At 32.7% G+C, this 24,781-nt stretch overlaps 3 protein-coding genes across 3 annotated transcripts; 1 reads left to right on the top strand and 2 right to left on the bottom strand.

Annotated features, from left to right (window-relative positions):
- The first annotated feature begins 2,178 nt into the window (after nucleotides 1-2,178).
- LOC105953972 (uncharacterized) lies at nucleotides 2,179-4,252 on the top strand. The gene has a single exon (XM_012977644.2). It carries the CDS (start codon nucleotides 2,378-2,380, stop codon nucleotides 4,148-4,150), a length of 1,773 nt encoding a protein of 590 aa, XP_012833098.2. The 5' UTR covers nucleotides 2,179-2,377; the 3' UTR covers nucleotides 4,151-4,252.
- A 120-nt stretch (nucleotides 4,253-4,372) lies between these two features.
- Nucleotides 4,373-8,385, bottom strand: LOC105953974 (stearoyl-[acyl-carrier-protein] 9-desaturase, chloroplastic). The gene is made up of 3 exons (XM_012977646.2): nucleotides 8,005-8,385; nucleotides 6,412-6,916; nucleotides 4,373-5,232 (listed from the first exon to the last, which is right to left on the bottom strand). The coding sequence occupies exons 1-3, from the start codon at nucleotides 8,127-8,129 to the stop codon at nucleotides 4,672-4,674; spliced, it is 1,191 nt and encodes a 396-aa protein (XP_012833100.2). The 5' UTR covers nucleotides 8,130-8,385; the 3' UTR covers nucleotides 4,373-4,671.
- A 931-nt stretch (nucleotides 8,386-9,316) lies between these two features.
- On the bottom strand, nucleotides 9,317-11,672 carry LOC105953976 (uncharacterized). Its single transcript, XM_012977647.2, has 2 exons — nucleotides 11,515-11,672; nucleotides 9,317-10,055 (listed from the first exon to the last, which is right to left on the bottom strand). The coding sequence occupies exons 1-2, from the start codon at nucleotides 11,541-11,543 to the stop codon at nucleotides 9,476-9,478; spliced, it is 609 nt and encodes a 202-aa protein (XP_012833101.2). The 5' UTR covers nucleotides 11,544-11,672; the 3' UTR covers nucleotides 9,317-9,475.
- Between the last annotated feature and the right edge of the window lie 13,109 nt (nucleotides 11,673-24,781).

Genomic DNA, 24,781 nt, shown 5'->3' with positions numbered 1-24,781 from the left:
GGGACATCTGTCGGGTGAGTCTTTGTTTACTTAAAACAAGATTAGGCGTTACTCCCTCTCTTCCTTGTGTAAATTTTTTTTTTTTTTTTTTTTTTTTTAGTTGGTAGCGACTTGGAGATACCTCGTGGAGCACGGTAGGAATGCGGAAGCTAGTAAGGAAGAGGATCGGGCTCGAAGTCAAGCACGTGAGGATGAGCTGGGGTCTTGGCATATTGTTTGTTGATGGCGAACTGGTTGGTGAATCGGGTCGACAACCGAGCGAAGGTGTCAATGGACCCTATGGGTAGGGAGTTGAACCAATTCATTGCCCTCTTGGAGAGAGTGGTACGGAACATTTTGCACATCGCAGCGTCCGTCGGGCCATATAAATCCGCCATGGCACTGAATTTCTCTATATGTTCCTGTGGGTCGGTGGTCCCTTCAAATTGAGGTAACCCCGAAATCTTTACTCCCTGAGGTAATACCTCGTTGAGAATGTCCATGGTGAAGGGACTGCGTCTTGTTGGGAGAGGCATTCTCTCACCTATTTGATTATTTGGTTGGGAGAAAAGGTTTTGGCGTGACATTCGGCTGTTTACCTCGCCTTCTCCCTCATTGAAGAGAGGGACTCTCGGTGGTGATGCGTTCCCCCGTGGGGGTGAGTGTCGACGTTGCTGTCTGGGCAGTGCTCCTCGGTGGTTGGTAGATAACTGCACTCGGGATCGTGGATCCGAGGTAGAGGAGGAGACACTTATTTGATTCGCTATTGGCTGTGGGACCACGGGTGGCGCCACAGGTGGAGCTGGTGCTGGTATCGCATTGGGAGCGTTTGCTCCCATCGTGGCGATGTATTGAGTTACAGCTTCCGTGGCGGCGCGAGTAGAAGCTTCCGCTATCATACGTTGGAGCGCGTCCTCGGTTATTTGAACCGTTCGAGGAGCAGGGAGAGGTGGATCGGCGAGTGGTGGGTCCCGAAGGGGGATCACCTGAACCTCGCGAGGTGGATCTGCAGTACGTGGAGGAAGTTGCTCCGCGGCGCGTGGAGGAGGTGGGATGCCAGATCCTCCACGGGTGGGGAGGTTATTAGCTGTGTCGTTTTCTCTCCGAGCTGATGCCTCAGGAGGATCTTGTTGGCTACGTGATCTGGTTTGCATCGTTCCCACAGACGGCGCCAAAATGATGATGCTAAAGTATAGCTCACCTAGGATGATGTAGAAAACAAGCAGGGAGAGCAAAGCTGATCAATAGCTATTCAACTCGATGATCCTGAGGTCCCTACAAAATGAGCACACGTGAACTAAGCCGGGGGTTGATCCGGCGGAAACCCCTCCGACGCTCAAGTCAGATGTACGGATCGTAGAGAGAATAGAGAGAATAAACTCGTGGTGGATTATCAATAATCAGAACGTACCTTTACAAATGAATAAAACTTCTATTTATATGTCGTTGATTGAGTTGGGCTTATTTTGTTGGGCCCAAGCCTTACTTTGAAGGTGCTTGGGTTTTCGTGTAATGGGCCCGAATACTTTCGTGTATTGGGCCTAATTATTAAATAAATTGGGGTCCATTGGGTCGGCCCAATTAGGTATATCACCCATAAACAAATATGAAAGATGAATCTTTTAAGAGAATTATAGTACAACCTCGATAAATTAATAATCGATAATTGAATAACCTTGTTTAAATAATATATTTTCCCGGTTCCGACTCGAAGGTAACGTGTTAAAAAATATTTTGTTAAATTAAAATTTCGCTAAATTTATAGAATTTGATTGGTCTCGACAGTAATAATTTATAGAGGTTTAATTGTAGTACCTAACCTCTACTATTATAGTAAATGTCTAGGGTTTGAATCATACCACCCTCCCATATTTTCCCAATTTATATCAAATTTTGAATTTCTAAGTAAATAATAAAATAAAGTTAACTATGGTTTGATTAAAATAAGTAAGATATATTGATTTAGTATCGGTAACTTTACTTGAAAGGGTATTCCATTACAATGAATGTATAAAGGGTAAATAGCATTTTGCCCCATGTGGTTTCAACTAGTTGTACTTAACCCCCTGTTATATAAATTTAGGCCTTGAACCCCCTGTGGTTTGCACAATGTAGCGACCGTCAGTCTAGCTGTTAAAGGTTAACGGAGTGTGCATCTCACTCACTCGAAAAATGAATTTGTTGAGTTTTTTTAACCATAAATTAATATTTTTACACCATTTGAATTAGAAAATTCGAAAATTAGAGATTCACCTCAGTCATAAGCCCTGAATTGAAGTTTATAAAATTATCAATTAAGTCCTTAGCATTTAAAAAAAAAACCCCTCTTCTCCAAAATCAACCAAAACCATCACCGCAATTATCTTCATCTTCTCTTTCCCCTCGAGCCAATGAGAAGATGAGGATTTATGGAAGAGCGCCTATTCGCAGAGCAATTGCTGCTCATTCTTTAGCTGATCCGTTCTCTTTATTTTGTTTAAATTATCATAGCAGAGATAGACTTTTTTCACCTAATTTCAAAAGAGATTTGAGCTGTGAAAGCGAAGTAGATGAAGCTATTTTCTTGTTTCGCAAAATGTTGAGAATGCGGCGGCAGCCCTCCGTTTTTGAATTCACCAAACAATTGCAAGTTATTGTCAATTTGAAGCAATACTCGGTTGCCCTTCAACTGTTCGATGAAATGCGTCAATCAGCTGCCCCTGTAAATGAGTACACGATGACCATCTTGATTAATTGTTGTTGCCTTTTGAAACGCGTAGACTTTGGTTTTGCTGTTTTCGGCATCTTCTTTAAACAGGGCTACAATGCAAATGTTGTGACATTCACCACTCTACTAAAAGGGCTCTTTCTAGATGGTAAGGTGGCCGATGCGGAGAAATTGTTTAAGCAGCTTTTGACTTCGAGACTTTGTGAGCCCGATGATTTTACAATTGTCACTGTGATAAACGGGCTCTGCAAAAATGGACACGTTCTTGCTGCCCATGATTTGCTTTTGTTATTGGAAAAGACTATCTATAAACCCAATGTTATGGCTTATAATGCGGTAATTGATGGCTTATGCAAGTGCCGAATGGTGGATAATGCACTTGAGCTCCAATCTAGAATGATTGATAAGGGCATTTCGCCCACCGTTGTCACATATGGCTCGATGATTCAGGGCTTGTGCGATTTCGGTAGATGGAAAGAGGTGAAACACTTGCTAAATGAAATGGTTAATCACAAGATTTCGTTAGATGTTGTTACTTTTAGTATATTGGTGGACGCATTTTGCAAAGAAGGAAATATTAAAGAGGCTGAGGATATTTTGGAAATTATGAAGCAACAAAATATTAGTCCCGATATTTTCACTTACACTGCACTGATAGATGGGTATTGTTTGCAAGGGAAAATGGATAAAGCGAAAGAGGTATTTGATTCCATGGCGAGCAAGGGGATTAAGCCATCTATTATGAGCTACGGCACTTTAATAAACGGATATTGCAAGAAGAGAAAAGTGGATGAAGCTTGGCGTCTTTTTCTTGAAGTTTCTTCTAAAGGCTTAGAGCACACGACAGTTACTTATAATACCATGATACATGGATTACTTAGTGAAGGCAGATTTGCAGATGGATGGAAACTTTTCAACGATATGGAAGCTCGGCACGTACATCCTAATTTATGTACTCACAATATTTTGTTGGATGGCTTGTGCAAGACTCATCAGATTGCCGACGCATTTTCGTTTCTGAAGACGATGGAAGATAAAGGTTTAAATCCTGATATAGTTACTAACAGTATCTTGATTAATGGTTTGTGCAAAGATGGGAAAATTGAAGATGCAAAGAAGCTTTTAAACGAACTTCCGACCAAAGGGTTGCAACCTAATAATAAAATATATGGTGCCATTCTTGGTTCGTTGTGTGATGAAGGATTTATAGACGAGGCAAAAGATTTGCTTATAAAAATGGAGAGAAGTGGTTGCGCACCGGATAGCATGACATACAACATCATTATCCAGGGTTTGCTAAAGAAGAAAGAGCTTGACAAGGCAATGCCATTCTTAGAGGAAATGCACAAAAAGGAGTTCTTAGCCGACGCAACTACTTCGTCAATGTTAATTAATCACTTGCAAGGATCCAAAAACGATGACGTTCTTTTAGAAATGATGAAGAAAGTTGTGCCGAAAATGTAAATTATTTTTTTTTTCAGCTTGTCGAGTTTAATTAATTTTTGGTATGTCGAAAATGGCTTGTTGATTTGTCGCTTCTTATACAAATTCCATACATTGCATCGATTAGTTTGCGTATTAAAGATTCAGATTATAAAAATTCCAATCAAATTGTTCAGATTAATTAATAAATCATAATCATTCCAATCAAATTGTTCAGATTAATTAATAAATCATAATCAAATATCTGTGAATTACAATATATAGACCATATTCCATGAAGGAAAAAAATCAATAATTGTCAGCAGTTGCATTTTTACAGAAACACACACACACACCACAACACATCAAAATGACATTATATAACTATAACTGCCCTATATAAAGATTTACTAACATGAACAATAGAAACAAACAAAAAAAAAAAAAAAACGAATTTGAATCGCGATAAACCTACATTGCAATTTCGTTTTCCTCACCAATACACACACACACACACACACACACGAAGCAAAAAGCTTATCCAAATCATTAATTTACCTTAATTAAAGTTGCACATCTCTATCATATATCCAGCTAAACGGGACCCGCTGTGCTTGCTTAGCTCGTCCAAGAGCTCTCTCCTCCAACCTTCTGATCCTCCGTGGCAGTCCACAGACGTAATCCTGCGCCTTCGCCCCGTCAGAAGACAATCCCGTTAAACTCTCCACTTTCCATCGACCAACTAAATGTTCTAGAATATCCGCATAGTCTTTAGCTGTGTATACACCGAGTCTTTGAGCCACAGACGAAAAGTGATCGAAAAGATTATCATCACGCCCATCGTACATTAAGTGGGCCGGCATTGATATTTTTTTTCTCATCATATCGGCAAAAGAAATCACGGTTTCATTTGGGTCGATTTCGAATAATTTTTCGACTATTTTTGTGTATGCAGTTTCGTGTCGTTTTTCGTCGGAAGCTATCGTACCGCATATTTGGGCGAGCTTTATGTCACCGTGCTCTCTTGCCAGCCTGGCGGTGTTTCCATGTGAGACGAAGGTAGCTCTTTCTTGGAATGATGTGTAGATGAATCCGAGGTATGGGTTGTTTTCTGTTCTTGGATCCTGAAAAAATTATGTTCGAAAAAATGTAAGAGTTTGAAAGGATTATTTGAACTTAGAACCAAAACCTTACTATTGATTGTGAATTAACATTTTCGGAATAAGTCCAATTTTTATGCAAGTGGAAAACTAATTCCAATGCCGTTTCAAAAAGTAAAAAACGGAAATCAGAATTTCGACTACTACACCACTTGAAGGATAACCAATCACTACGTCAAATAATAGGTTCTTGAGCCACAACTAAAGGTGGACATTAGACGGATCGGATCGGAATTCGCATTTTACTGGAAAAAAATCATTTTTTTTTCAGAATAGAAAAACTAATTCCAATTCCGTTAAAAAACTTAGGGAAACATCGAAAATCGGAATTTTAGAAATTGGAACGAAAAAAATTGTTCCAAAAATAGAAATTTTCAGATTGGAATCGGCAGAATTCGAAAATTTCAAATTTTATTCACCCATGATATAAAATACATAATATATCGAAATTGTAAGTTTCAGAAAAAGAAAAAAATCATAATTTTTTGAACTATTTACGGAAATTAAATTCAGACCCGGAATGCGGAATCTCATATATATTCCAATTTCGATCCAAAAGAAGTCGGAAATTTCAGAAATTCGGAATTAAATAAATCATTCCAAATCTAAAATCGAATTTTTTCGAATCTGAATCGACGAAAACCAGAAATTCTGTTCCGATTTCCACCCCAAGCCTCAACCCCTCTATGAACCCATGCCTCAAATCAAGAAAAGTTCAAAAGGCACCACATAAATATTTGTTTGGACAAAATGCACTTCACCCCCTATAAATTTCCCATTTTGGCACTTAATTTCCCCCCTAAAAATTCAAGGACTTTGCTACCCCTTCGAAATACTATTTTGGTTGGACTTTGCCCCAGGAGTCAATTTTTGGAGGGGCATTGTGCAACAAAAATAACATTTAAAGGGACAACGTGCAACAAAAATACTCAATTCCGACGAATGATCCATCGGAGTGTTGCTATTGGGGCAATGTGCAACAAGAATAACATTTTGAAGGGGGACATTCACTTTTTAAAAAAAATGAGGGGGTAAAGTGCAAATATTAGAAACTTACAGGGGGCGGGGATGTGCAATTTGCCCTATATATTATCAAAAAAAAATAGAGAGTAATAAATAAATAAATAAAAATAAAAAACTCACCATTCCAGAGCCAATCAAATACTGGATAGTCTTCTCAATCTGCCTCATATCAACCCTTCCAGATAGATACAAATACTTATTAAGAAGATCACCATGCCTATTCTCTTCAGCAGTCCACGCCCTCGTCCAAATCGCCCACGGGGTTGGGCTCGCCCCCGTTTCGTCTCTCACGCCGTCCAACGTATTAAGCATCGTTTGGTACGTGGGCAGTGCTTCTTCGGTGATCATATCACCAACTAGAACAACAAAATATTCATCCGGGATTTCCTTCGCTCTCTCTCGTAATTCCGCAATCTGATCGTGAAATGCATCGGAAGACGGGTCCGGTAAGAAATCTTGAGGCTGCCAGCATTTCTCGACGGGTTTAAGGTGGATTAATAGATTGTTTTCGGCCCAGCTTTCCATGGATTTGAAGATCTCGATTTTCTGAGGTGGCATCGAGTGTGTGACTTGAACGTGGACTTCGCGTGGAGGGCTGAACGGCTTTTTCACTGTCTCGACTTCCCTGTAACAAAGTAGAGACACGAAAAAACGGAAAAGAAAAATGAAATTAATAGAATTAAAGATACGGAAACAGAAATCATAAGCTAGTATACATCAGAATAGCTATCTTACTGTGAATACGAGCACAAAAATTGCACGGCAGTACAAATTAAGCAAGTTAAAATGTATATGCATATCACATACATACAGAATAATACGAATATATGTGTGTGTGTGTGTATATATGTGCTTAATCTTGCAGGCCCTCATCCACAACTCTCCACCACACGCCACTCCACTTATTGTTCGTCAATTTAATCGACTAAACATAGAAAGAAAACACCCAAAAAATCAAGGGCAAATTACGGTCACCTTGAGGTCAAATTACGAAAACCCCGCTCGTGTTTGGGTAATTACAACCACCCCTCAACTATGAATCTTTTTACATGTCCATCCTTATGGTGTCAAATTTAGTGGAATATTCTCCAGTTTGTACCAGTTTTACCTCATTCGAACTCCACGTTTTGAAACAAGATGATCATAAAATGTGTCTCTTGGTTTGTAAATATCAGATTGTTGTGATGCATTAGAAACTGTATTTTTACACAAAACGAGTACAAACCGAAAAATTTTCCTCAGAATCTAGAAGATTATATTGAATTTGACACCATAAGGGTGTACGTGTAACAAGATTCATAGTTAAGGGGAGGTTGTAATTACCATAATATGAGGGGTTTTTTCGTAATTTGACCTTATCTAGGAGTTGGCCGTAATTTACCCAAAAATCAATTTAAAACAGCAGACTACTCAATGACCTGCATATTCCAGTTAGTGAATTCAACTTCAATATTACAAATTTAAAATAAAAAAATTAGAAACACAAACTTAGAGATAAATGTAAAAGAAAAAAAAAATATCCATATAAATTATAAACAGATAAATGTGAGCTACTTAATCTGCTAAAACCCCAATAATATCTACTGACAAATAAACAAAAGAATTCTTCTCAGGCATGATTTATTTATAAATAAATAAAAAAATCTAAATTAATTGAGTAAAAAGAAAATATTAAAAAAAAGAAAAAAAAGGAAAAGAAAAATGTGAGCTTACTTGGAAGCAGAGCGAAGAGTGGAAGCCATGAAAAAACTAGGAGATCTGAGGCTGGCGGTTGTTGGGAGAGCAAAACAAGGGCATTTTGGTCTGTGAAAATCGACGGCGTTAAGCCTCAATGCCATTTTTTTTTTCTGGTTTGCTTTGTTTTCTCAGGTTCTGTTTCCGCCACAGAAGTGAGAAAGTGGCAACTTTTGTTTTGTGTTGTGTGTGTATGAGAGAGAGAGAGAGAGCAGAAGTGGTGGGACAAGCAAACCAATTGTAGAGAGAGAAAGAGTGTATGTCTGTGTGTGTATGTATATATATATATATATATATATATATATATATATATATATATGTATGTGTGTGTGTGCGTCTCTATTCACACCAACTAAATGCGAAACTGTCCGTTACCTCTTCGTGACGTATTTACCTATCTGCCAATATTATTATTATTATTTTTTTTTTAGTCGAAACAATGCGGATCACTGATCACCGAAATCTGACGCGATTTGAGTTTTGTTCTTCGAGCCGTTTTTCTTCGGATAGGGTTGGAAACGTGCTATTAAAACTAAAAAAAGCTAAATAAGTCGGCAAAAACGACCATGCGAAAATGAGTTAAAATCTAATCATAATAGATCTCGCAAATTTAGAAGTAACACATCTGACGGAATCCTCATATGATGTGTCAATGAATTGATATGAACTTTCTAAAAATTTCTTAAAATAGTAAAATTTTGATTTTTATGAGTTGAAATGACGTCGGACCACCGAAATTTGACGTTATGTTTTAGTTTTTAGTTAGTTGATTTGAAGACGTATTCATACATCGGACGTATCGGATTGGATCGGAATAAGCCGTTTCGGAAAAAAATCAATTTTATTCCGAAAGTGAAAAATAAGTTCCATTTCCGTTCCAAAAAAAATTGGAAACGGAATTTAGAAAATTGGAATGAAAAAAATTGTTCCAAAATCGAAAAATTTCGGATCGAAATCAACGGAATTTTAAAATTTCCAATTTTTTGTCACCTAAAATATAAAATGCAGAAAAATATTGGTATTTTAAGTGTAATATTGGGAAAAATCGGACCGGTTATTTTCGGAACATAAAATCAGATCGAAAATCGAAATCTCGTATATATTCAAATTCTGTTTCAAATAACTTCCGAAAAATCGGATCTCGAAATTTTGGAATTCGGATTGAAAAATGTTGTTCTAAAACGGAATCTCATATATATTAGCTAAGTTTCCCTAGCTAAAAACATAGTCATTTTTTTTTCACAATTCTTACTTGCATTTTTTCTTGATTAATCCACATAAACCGAAATTAAGAAAATTAGCTAAAATATAACTCATCCCATCAAAAAACACAAGCAAATTAAAAAAAAAAAAAAAAAAACACCAATTCCAATACAAAATTAGAGTGGGAAGAAAAAAAAATTAAATAAAAGGAAATAAAACTTATAATCGCCCCTTTCATAATATATGCTTAGTATTCCTCCTCCTCAACCAACACCATTCTACTCAAAGGACTTGGGCCAAGCTTTCTCCTCCTCATAGCACTTCTTCTCCTAATAATTTCCATCTCATTCCTTCTCCTAACTTGCATCATTGCCTCTTCCTCAACAACAAATCTTCTCATCAAAACGTCGTCCGTCAAAGATTTTCCGCGAAATATCTTCCGCCCTTCGATACTCATTCTTGCGCTCGGAGTACTTCTAATTATACCGTCTTGTGTTGTTCCGTGGTGTAAATTAGGTTTCGAGGAAGATGACCTCGGGTAGCTATAGCTCCTTCTCGGAGGAACGTGGTCCACTTGAAAAACCTCGTTGTACGAAGAAATTGGTGCGCATAGACAAACTCGAGTGAACGATGTCGCCACTCTTAACGAGGTGCATTTCCTTAGCTTATTCCTCGTAGTAGGGTTTGTGGAGGGGTTCGTGTCGTTTGTTTTCGAGTTTATAATTGGTCTCCAAAGATTGTAGTGCTTTGTGGAAATTTTGGGAGGTTTATTTGGAAGGGATTTCCATAGTGTTGCCATCTCTATTGCTCTTTGGTACCAAGGCTTCCTGCATTTAATTAATTAATATAACAAGATGTCATTTTTTTTTCTTTTTTTCTAGTATGCAATGAATTTGACATTTTGGAGTCAAAATATATGGGATGTGAAAAATTAGATGTACTTCTATTTCAACATTGTGAATGAATTTTAACATTATTGCTCTAAAAGTAATGAGAATGAGTTAATAGTGTCACATTGTTATTTTTGGTAATGAAGAATACTGCAGCCATACGAAAACGTAAACCACATGCGACAAGCTCGATCTAATTAACGACTGTTAATAAGAGGATTCGAGCATGGGTCAATTGACACATGTTCACTTGCTCAAAGTGCTAGGTCATCCATTACGGGACAATTACATGGTTTATTGCAATTACTATCCATGCGCTATGTTGAATTACTAAAAAACTACCCCATATTATTTTATTACAAAAACCCCCCTATAATTCAATTTTTTTAGCACACAACCCTCTAAACAGGGTTACTAATAAAAGTACTACTAATTGCTAAAAAAAGTTATAGAGGATTTTTTGCCAAGAAAATAACACGGCGTAGTCGTTAAGTAATTCGATATAATACGGGGTACTATTTGCAATAAACTCTAAATTATATGGGAGGAAGTCAAAGATTGTAGTCTATAATCAATATGGGCCCATAGACAATTGGAGGGCTACTTTTTTTCACTAAAGGCCCAATTTTGAATTACTACCTTTTTTAATTAGTCTCCACTCTTGACCGTTCTAGTATAATGCATTCAAAATGTCATTAGTTCAATAATGTATAGATTTACAATTTAAAATCACCCGATATATTTCATCAAGCGTAGCTTCTCATAGACAGTAAAGTACATCTCCACTGATCTCTTTCATAAAGGGTTTTACATATTTTGTCATAAAATCTTATTCAAAGACCGACTTTTACGTCAGACTCTCTATAAATAAATAAAAAATATGCAATGAAATTGATCGATAATTTCAAAGACAATCCCAAATTTATAAAGAAAAAAATATAGAGAGTTTGGTGAGTTTAATTATAAATTTAAAGACTTTTCGGTTAAAGATAATCTTTTTTGCTAAAGTCTCGAAATTAATACTGCAAACTTGTGAAATTTAGAACCTAATACATATCTTGTGTCACAATTAATTAATGTCAAAAACTCTAAATTAAACTTAGCTCAACATCATGCAGTAGCACTACTGATCATACTTCTACACTAAAGAAGCACTAGTAATATTGTGTGTGTGTGTTAGTGTGTGTGTGTGTGTGTGTGTAAACTAGCCCTCATGGCAAGCCTAAAATTCAATCATGAACTCTTTTTTTGTGGCATTTGATCATGATACATATCATTTGTTCAGAAACACTTCTTACATAGTGCTCTGTGTGTGTGTGTGTGTGTGAGAGAGAGAGAGAGAGAGAGAGAGAGAGAGAGAGAGAGAGAGAGAGAGAGAGAGAGAGAGATAGAGTACCTTCTCTGTGAGTTCTTGGGATCTTGCATAACAAAAGAGATAATGGTGAGTATGAGAGAGATAGGAAAAGGGACTTAAGATGGTCATTTAATTTGCTGGAGAGAGAGAGAGAGAGAGAGAGAGAGAGAGATTTTTTATGACTGAAAGATAGGTTGGCAATGACTACCTTTAGTGTTTTTTATATGCTTCCTTTAATGGTTGCTCTACTTTTGCTTTGGCAGGAATCATTCCAACTGATTGGGGGACTCAGACTCAGATACATACATATCAGATTCAAATTTCAAAGCTTAAATCTTTGCCTTTTTTTTTATTTTTTATATTTTTTTTTGTTCAAATTACCAAAGAGCCCTTGTAACTTGTAATGCCCATACCTTGATAATTATTTTCATATATAATTTATTTTAAAAGAAAAATATTAGATTTAGTATGTAGATCTTATCTCTTACATATCTTCTATATATTTGTCCACGTGGCGGAGGGTGGCAACAATTGAATCGAATGTACATTGTTGACGTGTGTGTGTTGAATCATAATAAGATATAAGCATTTTACTGTCTCCAATTGATTCTAAAATCTATTTATTGCATGAGAAGAGTGAAAGTTCACACAGTGTGCGCACCTACATAATTGGTTGCGAGTTCTTTAATTACAAGTAATATAATGAAATGAATAATAGCGTTTGAGGTCATATACCTCGATTAGTATGTTTTAAAGAAAAAAGAGTTATCAAATAATTTAATGACCTTCGATTCAACTCGTCAGGAATTACTTGAGTTCAAATCTTAATTGAGATCACCCTAGAGGTAACCTCGAATTTGACTCATCAATAAACTTAAGCATGAACTTTGTTTGAGTTGGCTGATGAAACTCATGAACCGACTCGACTCGATTACAATCTTATACCATAGTCTTGCTTTACAAGTCTTACATTATTTAGAGTTGGTGCGTTAAAAATTGAGATTTGAACAATTCTAAAGGTCTCTTATATGTCTTTATTAAAGGATATTACAGTAACCACTAAGGTGAAGTAAAAAAAAAAAAAAAAAAAAAAAAAAAAAAAAAAAGAAGTTACTCATTATTTTTTGGTAATTGCAATCACCCATTAACTATATATTGTGTTACAAAAAAACTCTTCATTCAATAGGTAATTTTGACACTGCAAGGGATGACAAATAAGACAATACATAACTGAAAGGATGGTTGTAATTACCATAAATGATGTGATTTTCGTAATTAAACTTTACCTAATGTGTAAATGTAATTCACCCTATTACTAACACTATAAGCTATATATGGAATAATATTTATCTAAAACATGGTGTTTTGACTTCTAAAAGAAATATTGCAAGAAAATGAAAAATTATCAACTTTAGATAAAGATTCACGTGATTCAATCTTAGAACAACAAGAAAATAATATAATATTAATTAATTGCATTTATGTAATTATAATCACATTCTATTATGTCATGATTATGAGCATGTAAGATGGTTGGTACACTTAATGTATGTTGTCTGAAAGGCTGCTGTTTGCTCGTGCCCTGTGACTTAACTTAATCATAAGGGATCAACTTATATGCATGCTTTGGTATAACAATCAAATTTGATCACATTATTTTTGTTCAATAATATATGAACAATCAAGTTTGGCTCGAGCTCGAACTTCATTAAAAAATAAAATAAACTTGTATAAAAAAATGAGCTACTCGATCTTGATTTTTGTTCGATTTAATAAATATAAGCTTGAACGTTGTTAACCACAAATATTGTTTGTGCCTGCAAAACATAAATGCAAGACAAGAAAAATAGAAATAAATAAATTTAGTAATCAAAAGAAAATGAGTTATAATCTTTTGGAATTCCTCTGATTCTTCTCTTTTAATTCGATTCAAGGGCTTAGAAATTTGTTTCGTGAATCAAATAAATATAAATACCTTGAATTCAAATATATTATGAATTCACGGTGAAGATTTGGATTTGTACGTCTATGTAAGTCTGAATTAGCTTATACCAGAGTCCTCCTTTTACGGACACGAGCTAGGATTTCTTGCGTTGTACGAACCCGGCATTTGTCAAGCCCAAATATTGTATGTATTTTACTTTGGGACCCAAAATAATAACCAATTTATATAGTATAATCCCAAAATTTCGACGTCAACAAACACAATTTTTAAATTAGATTAAATTTGGAATTCCCTCAAGTTTGCACTGATTTCACATTTGGTTCCTCATGTTCACAAAAAACATACAGTTAAACCTCTATAAATTAATACTGTTGGGACCATCAAAATTTCATTAATTTAGCGAAATATTAACTTATCGATAAATTAATAATTATTAATTTATATATTAATTAATAATTTATTAATTTATGAAATTACTTTTATTATTATTTTCAATAAGTACATTTTTTTTACATTTTCCACGTGTATATTATTCATTGTACTATTAGTTCAATGCACTATATAACTCGTTTCATGGACGGAAGCTCTTAAAGCAACAATGGTATATAACAATTTATGTTGAGTTATGAGAAAATTATACCGAAACTCTAACCATGTTAAGAAAAGTGAGGGACGAGATTGATGGTAATGTGGATTTCAACAAGAAACAAGCGATAATTAAATTTATTGTGTTAAGCCTTCATAGATCTATAAAATATGTATTGTACCATGTAATTTAAGAATTATTTTTATGCATTATTAATTTATATATTACATGGGGCTTCTTAAAATTTTCGAATGTGTATTATCTTATAAATTTAGCGAATTATTAATTTAGCACGTTGTCCCCGAGTCGGGACCAGAAAAATTTATTATTTAAGCGAGATTATTAATTTATCGGGTATTAATTTATCGAGGTTCTACTGTATTTGGTCCCTCGTGTTTCAAAAATTCAACACTATTAGTTATTTCCGTCAGTTTTTCATAAAACTAACGGAATCAAACGTGTGCCCATCACTACCGTAACTGAAACAGTAAATTGACGGAAATAACCAAAAATGTCAAATTATTAAAACATGAGGGACCAAATATGAAATCGTTACAAACTTAAGGGGTGAAATCTGTAAATTTCTCCATTGAATTTAGAATAAGTTTCAACAATTTACACATACATACACTTACATCATTATTTTTAGGGAAAATGAGGGATAACCCATTTATTACCCAAAATAATAGAGTCCAGGCCCATTTTAATATTTACTATTTGTAAAGAAATCTAAAATTAACATTATGAATTGTGAGACCCCCTCACGTGTTTATTATTCAAATTTTGTCCTTTCTTCCCCATTATTTCTCTCTCTCTCTCTCCCACTCTCTTCTCAACCGTCCTTTTAACGTGTTGTTCTTTTATTATTTTTTTTCTCTCTCCTCTCTCCTCTCTTCTTTCTCTTCTCTCTCTTCCACAATTTCCTCTCTCATCTATTCTCTCTCTTCTCTCTCTTCCACAATTTCCTCTCTTCTCTCTCCTCTCTCCTCTCTCTTCTCCATCTTCCACAATTTCCTCTCTTCTCTCTCTTCGACAATTTAATCTCTTCTCTCTCCTCTCTCCTCTCTCTCTCTCTCTCTCTCTCTCTCTCTCTCTCTCTCTCTCTCCTTTCTCTTCCATCATTTCCTCTGTTCTTCGTATGTTTCATTTTCTTTAGTTTCTCTATTTCTTCTCATTACTTTGTCTTTTCTTCTACATTTTATTTTTTTGCTGTTGAAATCAATCTATTTTCTACTCTATGAAATTCATGTTTTCACCGGAGATGAGATTTTTATCATGAGTATTCAATTTTATAACACCATAGTATCTTAAATTGAAAAATAATATGGTGAATTAATGGAAAAATTATAGATGACTACCAATTTTTTTATAGTTGACATCGAAACAATTATAGTTGACTATCTAATTTTTGCAGTTACCTCTAGCAACAATATAGTTAACTACCAATTTTTTATAGTTGACATCGTAAAATTTATAGTTGACTATCTAATTTTTTATAGTTGACTTTGGAAAAAATATAGTGAACTATCCGATTTTATAGTTGACTCTGAGTGTAGATTACTACAATATTTTACGTTTTTCTACAACAATGATCTCCTCTTTGTTGTGGACTCTTGATAAAACAAATTTCATAGGAAACAAATATTTATGATTCAACAAATAGTGCGACCATAGATCTGTAGATCTAAAAAACAAGCTTGTTTACAAACTTCATTTTTGAGTAATCAACCATGGAAGAATTCTGAACCGTCGCATATGGTCGTCGTGTACTGTTGCATACCGTTGATGTAGGAGACTTTGATTTGTCTTTTGGAGTCGCTGAGAAAGATGTCAAAAATAGAAATTATGTGGTAAATGTACATAGATTAGGTTAATATATGTCGAGGGGAGCGATGGGTGTTGAAGATATTATCTGTCTTCTTCTTGCTACCTTTTTCACCATTGTTGCTGACCTGTATTTTTGCAGATTTATTTTGCTATTTTCTTGGCACAAATATAGCTAACTAGCGAAAATTGGGGAGATAATATATTGACGTATTTTTGCAGATTTGTTTTGCTATTTTCTTGGCACAAATATAGCTAACTAGCAAAAATTGGGGAGATAATGTATTGACGTTAACATATGCAGTTTTAGGGAAAATAGGGGTCATTGCTATTAGAAATTATTGGGGTAGTTCCTAATTGTTAATTGTGAGGGGGTTTGACCCATTAAAAATAATGTAAGGTGGTTAGTCCTAATATTTTTCCTAACAAGGGGGTTATATCTTATTAACCCTTTTTTTTATGAAATGCTATTTACGGTTACAAAATTGCTATTTGCGGTTTTTAACAAAACCCTCCAAAACTTTCCAAAAAAATCAAAAAAACCCCTCAAACTGCAAATAGCAAATAAAAAAAAATTCGAAAATTCGAAATCAAGCTTGAAGAAGGGTTGGGCTTCGATTTTTTGATATAATTTCGACTCTTTTATGTGTAATATGCATTGGGTAGGTCGATTACGGAACCAATTTCATGTTAAAAAGCCCTACAAATCGATTTCTAGGGTTTATTTTTTTTCGCAAAAACATGTTGAAACGCCCAAGATGGGCGCCCAAGGCGTGTACGAACGCGAACGCCCGGAACGGGCGTTCGTACACGCCTTGGGCGCCCATCTTGGGGTTCAATTAAAAAAAAAATTTGCACTGCACGCCCAACTTGGACGCCCAAATGCAGCTTGCACGCCCAACTTGGGCGTGCACTGCATGAATGGGCGTCCAAGTTGGGCTTTTACGCGTTTTGGTGGTGGGGGGGGGTGGGGTTTGGATTTTTTTGGAAAGTTTTGGGATTTTAGACAGATAGTTTTTTGTTATAAACCGCAAATAACAATTTTCAAACCGCAAATAGCAATTCCCTTATTTTTCCATAATATTTTTCATCATGACATATGCTCAGATTAGAACAACATATCATGTACATACATGCTTTTACAAAATCAAGCACATCCAATAAGAAAGATTTTCTTTCGTGAAAACTGAATAAAATTTTAATTAAATATATCTGAAATGTACTTAATTTGTAATAAATCTTAATTAAGGTGAATTAATAGGTGCAATAAGAAAATGGCAAAGACAGGTCAAGATTAGATGTAATCATTATATTTTGTTAGTGGTGTTAAATATATGGTCCCGAAAACAGCTGCAGAAGACCAAAAAAACATGATCATTAGTATTACATGACAAATCTCATGTTTTAGGGATTGCCTTTTTCTTAATTTTGCTTGTACTAATTCGTATTTTATATATGGACAATGCTAAATGGCCAGATTCTGGCCAGCCAGAAATTAATTTTTTTATTATTATTTATAGTTTATACCATTTATGCCCCTATTAGCTTTGGCTCCATTAATTTCCTCTCAAAATATTTCCCTCTTAAAGTTACCTTCAGACTAAAATATAAACTCAATCACCGTACATATTCTCGCAATAAACAATAAAAACTAATCATTACTTATCCATTCATGTGAAGTGGTGCAAACTTCCCGGGTGACTGTTATTATTATTGTTAATTTTATTTCAACTTATAGTATACTATATTATTAATCAATTCACAAGAAAAATAAAATAATAATCTGAAATAAAATAAGTCAATTCAAAAAAATACAAAATAAAAATCATCACAAATTCTAAATAGGAATTTGGATATATAATTTAACAGAGTTTATATGAAATCATTAAAAAATAAATACAAATAATAATATTATTAGTAATAACAAAAAAATTACATCGAACATTATTTTTTATAAATGACTTTAAAGTTTAAAAAATAAAAAATTGCATCGAACAATCAACAATTCAAAACTAACATGATTGAATACATGAACTATGAACTTATCTAACAATCGTATGAATACCTTTTGTAATGCTTGCACAAATTGTATAATATTTTACAACTCCACTACTACTAGTATGGATTATTTATCAGACTGAGATTTTATAACTATATATGTAGTTTAACTGTAGGTTAAGTATATTTTTTTTAAATTCGATCTAAGCATTTTATATTGCAAATTTAATAGTATACATGTAATTTCACGATGAATCATAGAAAATATTTCATGGAAATTCAAAGATACAATATAGTACAATCATATCATATTGTATTACGATTGGGGAAAGTATATGATGTTATATTATTATTATTATTATTATTATTATTATTATTATTATTATTATTATTATATATGAACTATGTGAAATTTCTAATTTATGTTAGACATTAAGCTTAGCATTTGGGTTAGTATCTCGATTAATTAGACCTTAAGCTCATGGGTGTTTACATGAAATTATAAGGTGTTGACGTATTTATATTCAAATATAAATTAAGAAAAAATAATGAAAGAAGAAGACATCAAATCTGATAAAATAAAGAAGATGATGAAATGAATTAATACTATTTCATTGAAAGTTGTGATCTGACATTTAATGTTAATACATTGAAATTTGGGATCATGGTAATCATATTAGAGAGAGACAAAAATAATCTCAAATTTAAATTCAAATTAATTAAAATTATAACTCAAGGATAGATTTGTAATTGTACATAATAATCTTTTTGTAAAATTACATAACTGCCATTTCTGGCCAGCCAGATTCTGGCCACATAGATTAATCGTTTATATATATTGAAGTAGAGCCTAACTTTTGAAAGGTGGTACATTTTGCGATTGGGCAAATTACCAAAACCCCCTGAGGTAAGCCTAAATAACGAAAATCCCCCCCATGTTCTCGTAATTACGAAAACCCCCCTGAGGTATGCAGACGTCTTACAAATCGCTCTAACGGTGTTAGACTCGATAGAATCTTTTTGATTCTCCCGAATATTCCTCCGATAATACCAATTTTGCCCTTTACACGAAATTAACCTTAGGGGGGTAATTGTAAGCATTTTATTTAATGAGGGTTCATTATGAATGTACAAAATACTTATTTTTCTTAAATTAAACCCAAATATAATCAATCATTATGAATGTACAATGTATTTTTATTGGATTTAAAAAAATCAATGAATGAGATTTCAAAATTTAATTATTTTTTATATATAAAATTAAATATTTTACAATTCGAGAAATACAACCATGCATCATTCAAGCTAAAAGCATAAATCCGTATGAATACTCCTCTGGATAAATAAAATCAATTAAAATATATAAATAAAAAAAATAAAAAATTATAATATCAAATTATCAATACAAATTACAAAGTAATAAATAAATTTATAAAAGCAATAAATCATCAACTGAAAGGGATGTCAGGGGGGATTTTCGTTATTTAGGCTTACCTCAGGGGGGTTTTGGTAATTTGCTCTTTATTTTTTACATATTTAACAGAAGGATATAATAGACATTTCACGTTTTCGGTTAAAAAAATTCGGTCAACCGTTAGTCAAGGGGGGTTTTCGTAATTACGAGAACATGGGGGGGATTTTCGTTATTTAGGCTTACCTCAGGGGGGTTTTGGTAATTTGCCCTTTTGCGATTTAAAGAATGTAAATTCCACTTTCCATTGTATTTTGGCTCGATATCACTTTACCCCCTTCTATTCTCAATTGCATCGATTTGACCCCATATACTTGAAAAAATGTCTCAATGTGACCATCGTCGTTAGTTTCCAGACTTTTGACCTTAACACCGTTTGATCTAACTTTGAAAATTACAAAAAAACCACCCCCAATTTAAATAATAATTACAAAAATTAAAAAAAATTAAAAATAATTATTTAAACAGAGAGAGGTGACGTTTTTGTAATTTCAGAGCTTAGATCAAACCGATGCAATCGAGAGTAGAATGAGTAAAGTGATACCGAGCTAAAGTAAAAGGGAAAAATGGAATTTACCCTTTAAAAGAAGATGAGAAAAATAAACTGTTGGATTTTGTGCCCAAATGAATTAATATGATTCAACCCATTAACCATTTCCATTTTGGGCGGCTTGCCAACTGAAAAAAAAAAGGCCTAGTTGCACACTTAGCCCATATGATTTATAGAACTCTCTCGAACTATGATCTGAACTGTCTGAATCCATCTTTTTATCATGTCCATTCACTTAAGAAATAAAAGGCTATTTCGCCTTATTTCTCAATCTTGATATGCTTTTTGGTGTATCCGATCTATTTTCTCGTCGTACCACTGTCATTTACTATTCGTACATTCGTTTCCAACGACACAACCACCTTTGACTATGACGGTGGATGTACCAAAAGCAGTTTCCCTACTGGAAACCGTCTTACTTTTCCGTCATTGTATTCAAATAACTGGGAGACCGAAAGACCAACACACATGCATTGAGTCTTTTGACTGGTTCGTTTTCTAGTCTCGCCTTGGGCCTCTTAACCCGTTAGAAAAGCGTTGTGCGGTGAGCTCGATCTAGAAAATGTTTGCATTAGGGATCGTACTCGAGTCGTTAAATGTTGAGCCCTCTTGTTACACAAACTGAATCACTCTAGCAGACAGCAAGATATTGTCTGAAATACTAGAAGTATTATACATCTTGTCTAATTGCACTAATAAAATCATTCAAGATAAGAAGTTATAATTTTATTTAAGGGTATAATTAGATAAAAAAAGGATCCAACACATGTTTTCAAAGAAAGGTTAGTTTAGAGTTAAAAAAAATTGGGCTTTTAGTATAAAAAAGTGAAGTTATTGCAATAACAAAATTTAAGATAGGATTCGGCTATTAAAATTAATATATTTTTTTGGTAATGAAGAAATGCGGCGAACCGTATAGGTGCACTGAGTAAACTTACACTTTCGTATAAGAGATTGCAAATCATACTAGAGACATAAACAGCTAATCATGTGTAACAACCTCGACCTAGCGACTGTTGACAAGTGAATTCGAATTAGGGTCAATTGACACAAAATTATTTGTTACAACCGTTAGGTCATCCCTTGCTGGACCAATTTAATTAATATTGACAAACGAAATCTTACACCATGAAATATAGTACATGAGTGCCTAAATGCTTAACTAATTTTTTTTTTTTTTTTTTTGTAGACTATCAAATTGGACTATTAATTAATCCTTTCGTATCTCTTATTAGGTTTAAAAGACTATTTAGACTTTATTCTACAATTACCTTATTATGTTTGTTAAAAATCAAAATTGCCCTCCATTGCATGGATAAAAGGGGTCCTTCATGTGTGTTTTTTTTTACTGCAGTAGTTGAATTATTTTTGTAGGTTTTTTTTTTTAATTATTATTATTATTATTATTATTATTATTATTATTATTATTATTATTATTATTATTATTATTATTATTATTATTATTATTATTACTAGCATTTTTCCCCCGTGCGATGCACGGGATATTATTTCAAAAGTGAAAAAAAAATCAATTTAATACATAATAAGAAAATATAGTATACTAATATAGTAAAATTTAATGATATAGTATTATCATATTTTATATAACATTAGTTTTCTTTAATCTAACATATTAAGATTTATAATCCAACTATATATATTAAGATTTAACAAATTGAATTTCTTTCTTTATTGATGAAAAATAAGTGATTGATAATTGTTGAAAATTACAGTTAGAGAATTAGTAGAGAAAAAATATTAAAAATAAATAATTACAGAAGTATCATTAGGATAGGATTCTTCACAGTTTAGTTTTAATTTTGATAATTGTTAAAAATTATAGTTAGAAATTAGTAGAGAAAAAATATTAAAAATAAATAATTACATAAATACCATTAGGGTTTTTTAGGGTTGCCCAGCGTTTCTTTCTTTTATATATAAGATGATTATTATTATTATTATTATTATTATTATTATTATTATTATTATTATTATTATTATTATTATTATTATTATTATTATTATTATTATTATTATTATTATTATTATTATTATTATTATTATTATTATTATTATTATTATTATTATTATTATTAATATTATTATTATTATTATTATTATTATTATTATTATTATTATTATTATTATTATTATTATTAATATTATTATTATTATTATTATTATTATTATTATTATTATTATTATTATTATTATTATTATTATTATTATTATTATTATTATTATTATTATTATTATTATTATTATTATTATTATTATTATTATTATTATTTACTGAGGACAATTTCGGTAGCAAAATACCTTCTGAATCCGTGAATAGTGGTTGGACTATGTAATCTCGGGGGGAGGGGTGTGATTACCTAATCTTGGAATTCCAGGATATGGAAGGGTAAGAAACCGGATCATTAATCAGTTGCGGGCCGATATATTGCCGTGATTGCATATCGATGTTGACCCAAATTACAATTAAATCAATTTTTTTGACAAATTGCAGTCCTCTAATTACGAAACTATTGCAACTTTGAACCCCTTACGAATTTTCGGCAAATTTTTTTAGCGGATTTTATTTTATTTTTTATAATTCCGGTCCAAGGTTAAAAGTTGAAATGAATCGGTGATTGTTTGGCATTGATTTTTGATCACATGAGGGTTTTCAATTAATTTATCGTACCTCGGGATGTCCAACAAAAAAACTCCCTAAAAAACAAGATAAGTTGTGATAACATAACATTTGCGGGTCAATCCGACAAGTTATCGAAATGCTAAATATCAAATAAAATCCAATTATTTAATTAATAATAATCTTCCCAAACAAACGATGCCTTAGTATATTAATTTATAATGTGTTGTCTAACAGTCTAAGTGGATTTAGGCCATAGGATGTAAATGAATTGTTTTTAGGGTAAATTATGACCACCCCGAGGTATGGTCAAATTACGAAAAACCCCTCATGTTTGGGTAATTACAACTATCCCTCAACTATGAATCTTCTTACACGTCTACCATTGCGGTGTCAAATTTAGTGAAATCTTCTAAATTATATGAAAAAATTTCAAGTTTATACCCGTTTTATCCTATTCAAGCTCCACATTTTGAAGCAAGATGATCATAAGATGTTTTTTTTAGCTGGTGTATATCAGATTGTGGTGCATCATAAACTGCATTTTTTCACAAAAACGAGTACAAATTAGAGAACATACATTCCACGAAATCTAGAAGATTATGTTGAATTTGACATATTAAAGATGAACATATAAGAAGATTTATAATTGAAGGGTAGTTGTAATTACCCAAACATGAAGGTTTTTTTTCGTAATCTTACCTCAGTAGTTGTAATTTACCGTTGTTTTTATGAAAAGCCCAATTGAAAGGCCCATTTAAAGTAAAGATATCCTACAATTTTCAACTAAAATATCCTACGCTGTCACATAAATGTCTTCACTGTTCTGTTATTGACTTATTGTAGGTCGGCAAGTGAATTTAAACTCTCCTATGTTTTTGTAGTACTAGATGAATTAAATTTCTATAAATTATAATTAATGAATGTGTCACCTCATGTTGGTAAGTAAATCACCATGACTCGTGCTGCAAGTTGGAATGAAAATTCTAATTTTTACCCGATCCAATCCGAAAAGTTTCGATTTGAACTAACTTTTCTCATTTTGAAATTCCGAATTTTCGAGAATTTTTTTCAATTTTTTTGAATTGAAATTGGAATTACATAAAAAATAAAAATTTGAACTACCGATTTCTAATCCGATTTAATTTCCGAAATTAATTCTGAAAAATACACCTATAAATAACATATATTATATGATATTTATTTTATGTTTTATATTCTATTTTCTGAAACAATAATTTGATTTAAGTTTTGTTTTAGGATTTTGGCATATTGAATTGTTGTTAGAAGTTTTATTGGATTTTATGGTATGATTTCTTATTTTATTTTTTTGAAATGAAATTTAGTACTCCTTCCTTCCTTCAATAGTTGTCACTTTTGTTAGTTGCTAACATATTAAGAAACTCAATAAATATGCATAGATATTAACAAAAAGTATAGCAAATAACTAAAACATGCAATTAATTGATTTTTTAACTAATTATATTTCAATTAATTATGAGTGATAAATGGCAAAATTGAAAAAAATGAAATTAATGATTCATTGGAATAGTAAAATGACAAATAATTTGAAACATAAAAAAATGGCAAAGTGACAAACTATTAAGGGAAGGCTATAAAAAAAAATTTAAGGGAATGAGGGAGTAGTAATTAGTTTTACTTTTATCGCGTTGATGTTCTTATTTTTGAAGAATTATGAAATTTTCAGAATTTTTCTGCTTAGTTTTGAAATTTTAAAACTTATGTGATTTCCGATATTTTTTCCAAAATTCTGAAATTTCCGGGCCTTTTGGAATTGGAATGTATTTTTTAATTTATAAATTTTTGGAATAATTGCATTTGAAAAATTGTCATAGTCCCAATTTATGTTCCCACAACCTTTTACATTTGAGATTTAAAAACAAGATAATAATTAAAAAAAAAACATTTAATTTAAGCAGCACATATGAATTTTATATATCAATTTTTTTATATGTTAGATAAAATCAATTTTAATTAAATAAATAAAAAAAAAAACAATATTTAATATTCTAGAAAATAGATCATCGTTTTCAATTTCATCGTACTCGCGCTTCTATTTAGCGACTTAGTCCCCCACACACAGCTTTTTTCTGTTATATTGTCCCATTCTCAATATACGTCGCTCTCTCCACTATTTTATTCTTCAAAAGACAAATAAATAATTTATTCATTTCCACTTTCTATCAATAAAGCCCTCCTTTTTCTCCTTTATTACTCTCCACCCACCCCACTAACCCGCTCCCGACAGGGTCAATTTCGTCATTTCACTTCCAAAC

Source organism: Erythranthe guttata, chromosome 7 (assembly GCF_056151865.1).
Source record: "Erythranthe guttata isolate IM_541 chromosome 7, IM_541, whole genome shotgun sequence".
NCBI classification, from domain to species: Eukaryota; Viridiplantae; Streptophyta; class Magnoliopsida; order Lamiales; family Phrymaceae; genus Erythranthe; species Erythranthe guttata.
The sequence above is the reverse complement of the archived record's forward strand: the minus strand, read 5'-3'. Positions and strand labels throughout refer to the sequence as shown.